The sequence below is a fragment of the Tympanuchus pallidicinctus genome, unplaced genomic scaffold (assembly GCF_026119805.1).
Source record: "Tympanuchus pallidicinctus isolate F22 unplaced genomic scaffold, pur_lepc_1.0 scaffold8, whole genome shotgun sequence".
NCBI lineage: Eukaryota > Metazoa > Chordata > Aves > Galliformes > Phasianidae > Tympanuchus > Tympanuchus pallidicinctus.
The window spans coordinates 50,458,651-50,470,848 of record NW_026294802.1 but is presented as its reverse complement, the minus strand read 5'-3'; the positions used below and the strand labels follow the sequence as shown (position 1 = coordinate 50,470,848).

The 12,198-nt window shown below is 51.0% G+C and overlaps 2 protein-coding genes across 3 annotated transcripts in view; one reads left to right on the top strand and one right to left on the bottom strand.

Annotated features, from left to right (window-relative positions):
• COL27A1 (collagen type XXVII alpha 1 chain) overlaps nt 1–6,503 on the bottom strand; it is a 127,851-nt gene extending 121,348 nt beyond the window's left edge. For both annotated transcript variants that reach the window (XM_052668184.1, XM_052668185.1), the window contains exons 1-2: nt 6,286–6,503; nt 4,885–5,183 (exon numbers count right to left, since the gene is read on the bottom strand). In XM_052668184.1, coding sequence (XP_052524144.1) covers nt 4,885–4,940 — 56 coding nt within the window. In that variant the 5' untranslated portion in view covers nt 4,941–5,183; nt 6,286–6,503. The remainder of the gene's footprint in view (nt 1–4,884; nt 5,184–6,285) is intronic.
• Nucleotides 5,516–10,621, top strand: LOC128073762 (uncharacterized). Its single transcript, XM_052668946.1, has 3 exons — nt 5,516–5,573; nt 5,665–5,800; nt 6,496–10,621. The coding sequence occupies exons 1-3, from the start codon at nt 5,516–5,518 to the stop codon at nt 7,265–7,267; spliced, it is 966 nt and encodes a 321-aa protein (XP_052524906.1). The 3' UTR covers nt 7,268–10,621.
• The last annotated feature ends 1,577 nt before the right edge of the window (nt 10,622–12,198 follow it).

Below are 12,198 nucleotides of genomic sequence, written 5' to 3'. Positions count from 1 at the left end.
CACAGGTTTCGGAGGGGTGCAGGAGCACCTTCACAACCCAAATCTGCTTCCAAAATTCCTGTTGACCAACACGGTGAGGGGAACGAGCCTCAGGGAAAATCCAGCACATAATTCCATTCTGGTGACAGCGACGGGGCCATAAAGGAGACGAAGGCACAGGATCCAGCTGGCCCCAGCCCCGCTCCTGGACCCCGCGCGCTGTACGAGCTGAGAGCAGGGCCGAGTGCCAAAGCACTGAAGAAAAACACTTTGGCAAAATTTACCAACTTAATGGAAAAAGCACAGGCAGCTTCCAAATGGCAGACCTGTGACTGATGGGGCTGTTAATTATTGCAGGATTTTATAAAGCAAGCTCTTTTTCCGTTACAACTCCGCAGCGACAGGATTGCATAAGCAGCTTGAGTAGTAATAGTGAAGGCTTTTCTCCTTATATAGAGCTATTGAACCCACCTTGCCTTCATCTCTGCCTCTTGCCACCACCAGCGATTTCCACAGAGACTCCAGCAAGAGTCACCCACTCAAGTAATTCATTTCTTCTATAGCCTTTGAATACCCAAATGAGGATCCCGCCACTGTAGCTACCAGGTGAAGAAATGCCCTTGAACACCAATGACCTAAAATCACACGAACCCTAAAGGTTTTCCAGCAGAGACACAAGCTCCCTTTACAGCAAACTGAAGCTACTGACTGCATTACTTTTGACAGATGCCAACGATGAGTCCGTGAGAACAACACAGCGTTGAGAGTACAAGGCAAGAGAAGGACTGAGAAGTACAAAGGCCAACAGTGGCACATCTCAGCCTATGGCAGTGACTTCAGCATTCCCCAGTGAGGGGGTGGGCATGCAGGTAGCAGCAGAACAAACACAACGAGGAGTTCCTACAAAAAGCAATCAGAAGGTGTAGGACCACTCACGCCAGGGCTTCAGGATGTCAGGAGATGACTGCATCATCCCAGATGCCCCTTTTTGCTTAAACAGTGTGTCAAAACTGAAACAAAACATATTACAAAGGAACAAAGCAGCATTTTTATTTATTTATTTATTACCTTTTTGCACTCCTTTACAGTGCAAAATGTTTTGGGAACTGCAATGTTGAGATTGGAAAAACAATTCCTCCCACTCTCTCCTATCCAGGTGTATTTATTTCTGTTCAATAGATCAGAAGGCCAGCTGGGTGCTGCAAACTGCTTTTCAAGAAAGGCAAATCTGCGTTTCCAACTGTAGATCAAATATTATTCTTAAAAAGAGATCATTTATGTGTCACTTAAGATCTGATGCATGTGAGTGGAGGTGACTTTTAATAAGACTTCCAGGCAGTTCTGCAGCCAACAGGAAACAGAAATCACAGCCTATGTACGGAGGCTCCAAACTGCCCCATGGAATGAACCCGACTCCCAGCTGTTGGAGGTGGAAATCTCATTTGATGTGACTATTGCCCTTTGCACAAACTGCTGCTGTCTTTCCAGGACTTCTGGAAAGGACAGTGTTCCTCTGAGAGAGAGGGATGGGAACCTATCGTTACGTGGCTGTCCCTGTTTTGACCCTGCATGGTTCTGTGGGTTGTTTTTTTTTTTTTCAACGTTAAGTATACATACATACATTCACATATATATATATGTACAACACAACCAGCTCCCCAAAATATCCAGCACCAAGTTCACAAAACAATTTCATCCAATCCACTGCTCCTGGGTACAATTCTATATAACCTCAGCTGCAACTACAAACTCACTGCACGCCTAGCCACAAAGATGAAGGATCAAGAAGAGTGATGGAGCATTGGTGTGACTGATCCCACTCCTTCTCTTGCAAGGGTTTATGCTGATACCCGCAGATGAAGGGTTGGTGGGATTCGAGCTCCCAGTCCCCATGCTTCTTCTCAGGAACCAGAGCTTGCGTATTCATTGCACAGCCCAGCCCCAGAGCTTCTCTGAGCTCCTGCTGCTGACAGCATGCTTCCTCACTTTGTGGATGAAGGACAGACAGGCTGATGAGGCTGTGATGACTCAGACACCCTTCCAGATGCCTCCCAGCAACTTCCTACTATAGGGGATCTTACTGACAACATGCTCCTTGGTCTCCTCTTTGCTCACCAGCCCTGTCTGAGTTATTGGCTTTGCTGCTGAATGATGTGACAACACTTACTGCAGTCCTTCCCTTTGTGTCCTCAGCTAGTAACTGGAGCAGAAGTGCTAAGTGTGATCTGTCATCCAACTCCTTTTTTTAGTCCTTCCAACAAACACCTTTGCATTCCTTCATGTTGTGAACGGGATTTGGCAGAGCATATGGCATACAAATGGCAGAGCATGTAATTCCCCATTGTTTCCATTTGCACTTCACATCCACCTTCCCCTCAAGCCCCCAACAAAGCGGCAGAGAAAAAAAATCTCTGTTCTCTCACTGCTTAAAGATTTCATCCAACCCCTTACTGCAAGGCCTGGGAGTCCCCTGGTCTTCAATGCAACCTCAATGAGTGCAGGTTTGAAGCAGTACAGATAGGATGAGGCTGGAAGCTGTATCAGAGTGGCAACAGGGGAGTGACCAGCTGCAGGACCTCAGCCAATGCCTTGGTCATGATGCTGTGACCCTAACCCTAACCATTCCAGGACACGTCTCCACAAGGCTGTGCAACCACCTTCTCTTTGCTGCACGTCCCATTGACCTGCCTGCTGCTGAACCCCTTCCCCCGGTGCCCAGTGTTGCTGTAATTTGTCCCAAATTGCTTGTCCTGCCTGCAGATCCACCCTGTCCTCTTGAAACGTGGGCAGCACACAGCGCTGGGACTGGAAGGGGCTGGGGGTAGAGCACAAGTGGCGTTGAACACACACTCAGCTCCCAGCCACCAGCCCTACGATGGGGATGCCAGAGGAGTGCTGGGACATGTGGAGCCCCAGAGACACGTGGGGACCCAGCGCTTCATGTGAAGGCACCAGAGGGTTCCGGGAGTGTTGCTGAGACTGAAGGCCTTGACAGGAAGAGCCAGCAGGGGAATGGCAGGATGCACAGCACCGCTGCGCCAAGCAAGTTGAATCCCAGCACCGAAAAGCCCATCGGGAGATAATGTAAGAGCAGCAAGCGACCTCTGCCGAGGAAGGAACGGATCAGCAGCATGCTGGCAAGGTATGTAACCCAGAGCAGACCCTGGGAACAAAAGGCTCTCATATCCAGAGTTACCACGAGCCCACAGAGCACGTTTCCTATGGCACTGCTCAGTGGTGCAGACCCAGCCCTCTTGCACGCACAGTCCTGCTGGTGCCCAGCCCCTAACCCAGCCCCTAACCCAGCATCAGCACAGTGCTGGGACCCGAGCGGGATCTCCCTGCCCACACCTGCAGCGTGACCACAGCTAACCCCTCCGTCCCGCTCACAGCGCAGCATGAAGGCACCTCCAAGGATCCCCCCAGCATTGTGGCCCTCTGAACACCCCACTGCATGGCTGTGCTGCTCTCGGTCCTCTGCAGCACTCCCCATCCCCTGCTCCCCTTTGGCCTTCTCCATTTTTGACAGACAGCCACACTTGCACGGACCCAGGCAGGCGCTGCACTCTGGTCGTAACAGTGTTTAAAAGGTGCAAGCGGGAGATGGTACAGCTACAGCATCTCCTGATGTGCCACAGCCACGTCTGGGCAAAAAACACCCACTCTACAGCACTGAAATACACTATAAACACATATACACGCTGCTCCAGGAGAGCTGAGTGCAGGCTGTGGGAGCGGCTGGGATCACACGCGGAACCCTACACACACAGACACACTGCAGGCAGAGCGTGCGTCCAGCCTACAAAGGGAGCTGCACATTCGTCCCGGCTCCGGCACAGCATGTGGGGTGGCTGCAGGCAGAGGGGTGACCCTCGGGGTACCCCCAGCCCCCCACCCGTCCTTTTCCCCCATCTTGCACCCATCCGGCTCTGGCAGAAGCGCGGCGATCCTGTACACAACTTTTTCAAACTGCCAGGCAGAAGAATCCCAGTCCTTCCAAGGGAGTGTCGGTAAATCATCATTACATCCGACAACGCAACCAGAGGGATTAACCCTTTGCTCGGCCTCAGGAGAACAACAACAACAACAACAGCAACAAATTCAACGATGAAAATGACAAAAGCTGCTCCTGTCTACGTGAAAAGGAGGACAGGCAGGCTGCGGGCTGTGATTTTTTAGCTATACGTGGATACAGATAGACAGAGACCTTTGTGCGCGCGCGTGTGAGGCAAGCACATGAAGAACATGCCACCACGCACCCGTCTGCCTCTCGGAACGTGCCTCAGCCCTCCCCATAGCTCTCCCACTTTTTGGAGGACCACAATACTGCTCTCCAGGTACCGGTGCCCCCCATCCCGCGGTGCAGGGCTGGGTGGCAGCACTTCCGTCCTGCTCCTGCGTGGGGTTGGGACCCTCCCCGTGCCCACCCGGGGCAGAGGTGCTGGGGGCACTGCAGGGAGGTGGAATCGCCCTCTCCGGCATCTCGATGCGGCTGTGATTCCCCTGCCCTCCCTGCGGATCAGTCCCTGGTCTGGGAGCCCCTTCCCCTGGTGTTAAGAACTGGGGGTCCCCCTGCCATCCCAGCACTGTGCCCCCCCCCCACTCCACTCCCCACCGCCGCGCTCTCACCCCCGGCTGCACACCCCAGCCCCATTCCCACCCTCCTGCTCCGGCTCCAGCGTGGCCTCCCTGCTTCCCAGCCCATTCTCCTTTCCAGCCCAGGAGTTTTCACATCATCCCCTGGCAGAAGGAATGTCTTCCCCCACCCCAACCCCAGCCGCCCCAGCGTGCGGGGCTCCCTGCAGGCACGCTCTCCCCTCCGGAACCCTCCCGGCACCCCCGGGACCCCGTCCCCACCCAGGATGCCCTTCCCCAGCGCCGGCAGAAGCAGCACTTTGTACTCACCCCCTGCCTGCTGCTGTAGCTCTGAGTCTGGAGACCGGCTCTGATTCCGGCTCCATCACGTTTAGTGCATTGTCTCTTTCGGGCAATTTTTGCAGCAATCCATCAGAAAAAGGGGAACAGGCCGGTTTGTGGGTACATCCTTCCCGGGAGCTCAGCTCTCTGCCTCTCTAAGGGGCTCAGCCGTGTCAAAGACACCCCCTGGCCCGGACGGCTCACTCCTTCCTCCTTCTCTTCTGGGTCCTTTTGCTTACACAGATCTTTTAATCCCATTTAACTCCCTCTCGGCAGACTGCAATTACCTTGGGAAAAAGGAGAGAGAACAGAAAGTACATGCTAGGAAGCCACGCTGGCCCATGGTCGCTGGATTTCTTGCCTCTCTCTCTTTTTTTTTTTTTTCCTCCTCCTTATTAATAGCACAATTTCTGTTACTTCTTGTTTCCAAAATCCTTGATTAGTGTTATTTTTTTCTTAGCTGTAACTTTTTTTTGTTGTTGTTGTTGGTTGGGTTGGTGGTTGCGATAGTTATTTTTATTTGCAGTGCAGATGTGCCTCCCACCCCCCCAAGGATCTCTCCTCTGGACTTAGAGAGAAGAGGAAAAGACAGATTTTGAGAAATGAAAATTATTTAAGGATGTCCCCGCTGCCTCTCTCTGCTGCCCTCCTCTGTAACACCGAAGCATTTGCAGAAAGTAATACAACGTAAATAAATAATAAAAAGAAACTCTTCGGCCAGAAGAGCTGCAGAGGAGGAACCGAGGATCCTTTCCAGGCTGTGAGGAGCGAGAGAGGAAGACTCCGTGGAGAAAGGTCCCAGTGTGGGGAAGGCTGCTGATGGAGATCGCTGTGGGGCTGCAAACCCTGCGTCCAAAGCAGCTCAGACCTACAGCACTGGCACAGCTGGGCCCCACATTACAAGGTACCCAATGTGGCTTCTGCTGGTGTGGGGCTCGGGATGGGGGGGAGGATGGGAGCGCACAGAGGGGCTCAGATGTGCAGGACCCCCCACGTCCTTCCTTGCATTGCACTGCTGCCATGGGGAGGGAGGGAGGGGGACCCCTGCACCCCTGTACTCCCACCACCACGTGACAGAAACCCAGAAGGCAGGGAGGTGGGGAATGAGATCTTTTAGACAAAATCCATCAGAGCAAATCAGATCCCAAGTCACTCAGGCAGCTGTGCCACGAGAGGGGACTCAGTGCTGGCCAGCATGGGTAAAACTCACATCCTTTTGCTCCCTCCTTTTCCAACAAGCCGGGACACCCCAAGCCCTGGCTGCTATGAACAGAACACCAGGACAGAGCAAACCCTCAGCTCCGTGGGCAGCGCTGGCTCCTGCCTCCCCCCACACCCGGGCTCCCCCAGCCCTGCCTCTCACACAGCAGCTCTTCTTTGGGCACTTACTTTGCAGCGAGGAGAGAGGCTGTGCAACGTCTCCTTGCAGCCCCACCTTCATTGGCATTCATTTGTCCCAGCAGCTCACAACAACGTCTACTTCTTAAAAAAAATTATTAAAGTAATAATAATAATTAAAAAAAAAAAAAAAAAAAAAAGCAAAAGGAGCAAAACCAAACCAAAACACCTCAGGCCCTTTCCTGTTTCCTTCCCCTTCAGCCTCAGGGTTTCTCCTGCGCTGGAAGCCAGCGGGTGCCTGCCAGGCTCAGGGGTCCCCACAGAGCCTGGGTCCCCCCGAATTCAGCAGGTAATCCTTTCCCGGTGTGCACACGAGCAGGTTCCCCGCGGGTCGCTCCGCTCGAGGATCATTGATGCTGCGGGAATCCAGGAGAGGAGCTGGGTTGGGAACGGGCGCTGGGAGGGACATGGATGTGAAAGAGGTGGAAACGGTAAGGCTGCCCTCGTCCTTTTAAATAGCTGCAGCCAGGGGACTCCGCTCGCTGGCTGGGGTGCCCCAGGTATCCGGTTTCAGCAAACATCAGCTAATGAGCACAGATCCAGCCTCCGAGGGGCAGGTTCAGCGCCGCCGTACCGCACGGGAGGATGGGGGCACCGGGGCTCCCCGGCGGGGAAGGAGCTGCGGGGAGCGGGCACGGAGCTCAGCATCGCAGCTGAGTGCCTCCGAGGCTCTCCCCACGTCCCCCACAGGCGCTCGAGGAGCGGCAGAACCAAAGCCTGTCCGTCTGATTGTAGGCACCGACCTCGGGTACCCCCCCGAAATAAACAGAGCCGCCGACCCGCGTCCCTGAACCTGGAGCTGGAGAGGAACGCTCTCATGCTCACAGCACACGACTCCAGGACCCACTGGTCTGACTCAGCAAAGAGGGTTTCACTCAAAAAAGTCACCCCAGAATGCAGCCAAAAGCTATGCTTTGCCCCCATAAACCAGACCTCCTGCATACATGATGTCTTCTATTACCATGCGTGCTGAGGACTTTTCCTCTTCAATATGTGCCTTTGGCTGAGCCATGCTTGCACGCAGGGGCTGTGGTTTTGCATCTCCCAGTTTCTATAGGCACAAGATTTTATTCATACCTTTGCTCTGAAACATCTGCATTTCGCTTTCTTGCTATAATAGACAAAGCTTTAAGTAACAACAATAGAACACCAATGAGCTGAAATAAGCCATATTAGGAGTGGGGTAAATAAGCAGCATCCTCACGGCCTGCTTTCCTCCAGGGAACCTGTCCAGAAGCAAGCAGCCAAATCACACACATCCACAAACCTGCACAGAGCTCTGCACTGCAAACCCTGAGTGCTCCCCCAGCCCACCCTGAGCAGCTCTGTGACTCTGGGGACAACAGGCTCTCACAAGCTTGTCAGAAACCACATCAAATTTCTATTTTCTCAGCTATTTTTTTATCCCAGCTGTTTCTTGCATGTTTTTCAGTCATGCATTCTTTGTTCAGAAACACTTTCTAGCCAAGTCTAAGCGTTTTATTTAAAAAAACAAAAAAACAAAAAACCCAAACCTATAACTTTGCAAAGAAATGTGTAGAATCGAGAAAGAAATGCGTGCTGTTGACTACACATTGCAGCCTACTGCTCTTTCCCACCTCTTCCAAAACCAATGAGTCTCTCCAAAACCAATCATCTCTCTCACCCCTAAACGAGCCAGGCTAACCCAAGGAGATCAAGGCCCAGCTTCCCAGAGCAAGGGACAAGGAGGAAAGCAGGAAGGGTGCTACAGCTCTTTGCAAAGATGAGACCAAAAGCAATGCCAATATTGATGGATGTGCTCAACTTTGCTCAGATGAGCAGTTTCAATCCAGATGCAGAAGGGCCCTGTTGGCACACAGACATCAGCATAGCACAGCAGCTGGGATAAGGGAATGAGTTTAAAACAAAAGGAAACCCAGTTTGTTGAAGCCAAGAGTAGTGCCAAGTGGATTTGGGTCCAGAAATTAGACCTCGTTCTTCAAAAAGACAAAAGCTGCAACATATGAGCTGAAGAGAAATATATTTAGCAGATTTATTTTCCTTCCTTTCCATATTTAAATGGAAGCTGCTTTAAAATACTAAATAAACTGCAGCAAATTGGCACAGCGATGAAATTAAATAAATAAAATTAAAAAAAAAAAGTAGCAGTTCTAATTTAATTAGCCAAAATAAGAACAGTTACAGGGGGGAGGAGATGCCACCGGAACCACACGGCACTGGGAACAGAGCATTTGCTTTGGACACTGGGTATATTTAGATCAATGCCTCCTTCAGAGGTAAGGCTGTGGCGTGGCCGCAGAAGGCACAGGCAGTGTGAATGCAGGCACAGGAAGGGCTTGTGGGAGGGATCAAACAAACAGGGAGAGGGGATAAAGGGCCTTTCACGATTTAACCCGGAGCTGTTTGGGAGTGCTGGGCAGAGGGAACCCACCCTGGGGAGGTGCCGACATGGAGAAGATCTGCTCCTATTTCAGGGACGGCCGTTTAACTTCTATTTGGTGATGCAAAACCATCTCACGTTGCATTTCTTGTTCCTCACATGGAGAGCGTCAATCATGCAAGAGACACACGGAGAGCTCAGAAATCATTTGTGCAACCCATGCTCTGCCCTGCACTTTCCTCCCCCCCTCGTCCCAGCCCGTGCCATAGGCCAGCAGTGACATGTTTGAACTTCTGCAGCCGTTTGATGTAAAATGTTTTAAATTCTTTTGGGGAACACTAAAGGCTTTTGTCTCTTGACCAGTGCTGCAGGGATGCCACGTCTGGCAAAGACTGCTCTCACAGCGCTGTTCAGCTCTACCAGATCCCACTGGGCTGCCCGAGAGCTGGGAACCACTGTTAATCATTACACATTGGATCCAAGGGGAACACTACACACTGATGCAAGCCCAAGCGCACCTTCCCTAAGGAAATGCTGGCTGCTGGTCACAATTCTGCCTTGCATTTCCCTAAAGAACTGCAGCTTTACAGGATGGCTGAAAGCTGCTACAGATGAATGGCGGCCATCCATTAAGCCACAGCAGAGCAGAGCACTGCGTGCTTTAGGTACGAAGGTATTACATCTCCTAAACCTTGACCGCCAACATCAAGGTGGGCAAAAGCAATCTGGTTATGGTAATGTCCCTTTCTATTTCCCTCAGTTGTCCATCTGTTCCTATGCTGAATTTGAGTGCTGTTTTAGGGATGATTCAGTAGCCAGTGCTGCTGGAAAATACAAAAGTGAGCAGCACTCAGCAGCTGTGAGCAGCATCCCCAGGTCTGAGCACCAGCCCAGGCTGTTCTACTGTTTTTGCCATTGGGAGGTGATCCAATACTACATTTTCTTCACAGATAACCGAGGCCTTTTTCTCTCTATCCCTGCAAAAAAAAAAAGAACCTAAAACCCAACCCACCATCCAAACCAATGCTGGGTTGCTGCACGTGGAGCAGTAATTCTTCCACAGTTGGAAGGTTTGCTCGTTAAGCGCCGCAATGCATCAGCAAGCACTGATGTTCTGCCCAGCGCTGCACCAGAGGACCCTGCTGGGGCGGTGGGGGTGGGCACGCGCTGAACTGGGCAGGATGGGTGATGCAATCATTCTCTAAAGGAACAGAACATTTTTTCTTCATGAAACAGAACCACCCTGAGAGCACCTTCTCGTGCAGCAAGGACGGACATGAGCCCAGAGCTTCAAAGAACCTGCTGAGCTGCATTGCTTCCTGCACATGAAGGATGGCTGTGGCTACAACAGCACGTTGCTGAGACAGGGAATGTCAACCAAAAGCTTGGGTTGGATTCTCAGTAATTTCAACAGGGAGGGGAAAGGAAGAGGGGCTTACATAAAGAAGGGGCTTAAACAAAGAAACCAACATTCTGGTGCGACACGGTGCTTAAGAGCAATGATATTTAAAACAGAACGATAATAAACGTGGTTTGGTTTTGTTTGTTACTGACAAGTTGAACATGATGCCTCTTTGGGGTTTGGTTTGATGCTGGAAGCGTGCAAGGAAAGGGTAGGTGTGGTACTGAGGGATGTGGTGTATGGGCAGTAGTGGTGGCAGGTGGATGGATGGACTGGATGATCTTAGAGGCCTTTTCCAACCTTAAATGATTCTATGAAAGGAACCATTTTAGCTGAGACAAGGAGACACCTCCTGACGCTCACACACACACGTTACGTTAAGGAAATCTTGCACTCCACTACATTATGAAGCACCAGCACCAAAACAACTGCAGTGTGATTTGTGTACAGAGTAACTTCAAGACACAAATCAACCAGAACAAGCAATTGCTTAACTTCATCTTGATAGGACGGGGGGAAATGGTTTCAAGCTAGAAGCGGGGAGGTTTAGTTTGTAGAAGACTTCTTCCTTATACCCATCAGGGCAGTGAGGCACTGGCACAGATTGCTCAGAGAGACTGGTGAACATCCCATCCCTGCAGACATCCAAGGTCTGAGCTGGATGGGGCTCTGAGCACTGATGGAGATGTGGCTGTCCCTGTCTACTGCAGGGACCCGGACCAGATGGCTTTCAAGGGACCATGCAACTCAAACAATTCTATGATCTAAGCTAAAACACGCTGCAGTGGCACTGCTTCCTTCACTGTACTCAGCTGTCTCCGCAGCCACATACTCACTGCAGCGTTCTGCTGCCTCCAATGCAGAGTGCTGCGGGTGGCTGAGCAGGCACCTCGCTCCCTGGCAGCTGCTTGGCCTGGGGGTGACAGCCTGGATGGAGCCATGGCCATTGCAGGGCAGCTAAGCCAGATCCCAGCAGAACTCATGTTTGGTTTGCATGATCCTGGTGATCTGCAGGCTGACCTGAAGCAACAGATGCCACTGCTTTTGTGCTGTTACTTTTCTTGCCTCTAGAGCGGAGCTCATGGTATAGATCATTTTATGTGCAATGGTATTTAAGGCCATTGGATGCAAAGCACTGCCAGTAAACTGGTACTACGTTGCTCTGAAGTTGGCAGCAGGCTCTCCTGCAGGAAGGAGTGTAAATCTATTTCCCAACCAGCTTTTACATCCACCACAACCTGCCACTGTGCAGACACACAGCTCATTAGGGATTGTTTAGCTTCATCTGGCTGAAAAAGGGCCACAGGAAAAAACCTGCTGATTAAACATGCAATTCAAATACATCTTCTGGAGCACAGCAGACAATTCCTAGCACTTTATCTGCACCGACTGAAACGCAATCTGTGCCACTTAGAACAGAACAATACTCGATTTCCCGATACTCCTCTTGAATTGTTAACACACAAAGCAGAAACACAGCCTGTTTTCACAGAGAAATTCTGACATACGACGTTAACTGAGTGTGTACAGATCTGCTTCAAAGCTAATAGGCTCCTTTCCTTCCAGCAAACACACTTCTTCACGTCTGCACGCTCTTGCTCTCTCCCCACTTCAATAATGATAGCATATGGTAAAGCTCTCCAAACTGGAGCCGCTGCAGAAAGGCTGTATTTACTTATGTTTGAGTAAGAACTAATAAGAAACCTGGTTGTGTCTCAGCTCCTCCAATTCCAAAAGGAAAAAAAAAAAAACCATCGAGTCAATATTTATTCACCCATAATGTGGTGAAATAAATCCCCTCCTCCCTGGAGGAGAGGAAAATAAAATGTAGTGATTGAAATGGGTTTCATGGAAGGGGATTTTTGTTTGTTCGCTTGTTGGTTGTCAGAACTTGAGAGTTTTCTCCCTCTCCCCATTGTGATTTGAATGGAATAGGAGTGAATGAAAGGCATCATAGCAGCTTCACGGTGGGATCTGCTATTGAGGACCTGAAACTCAGGAGCCTTTGTGCGCTTCCACTGATGGGTGCAGCACTTGTGTGCTCCATATCACTCCTTTGTCCCCTTATAGGGGGGATAATAGAGGCATCAGGTGCTCCAATCCCATTGGTGTGTCTGCTGAAGGTAGTTGGTCTTCCAGC

Excerpts from the sequence above, each read along its gene's own strand:
- LOC128073762 (XM_052668946.1), top strand. The coding sequence starts at position 5,516 with ATGTCCCCGCTGCCTCTCTCTGCTGCCCTCCTCTGTAACACCGAAGCA. Across the intron at positions 5,574-5,664 it reads CACCGAAGCATTTGCAGAAA|CGAGAGAGGAAGACTCCGTG; the intron begins GTAATACAACGT and ends GGCTGTGAGGAG. Across the intron at positions 5,801-6,495 it reads GCTGGGCCCCACATTACAAG|CCTCAGGGTTTCTCCTGCGC; the intron begins GTACCCAATGTG and ends CTTCCCCTTCAG.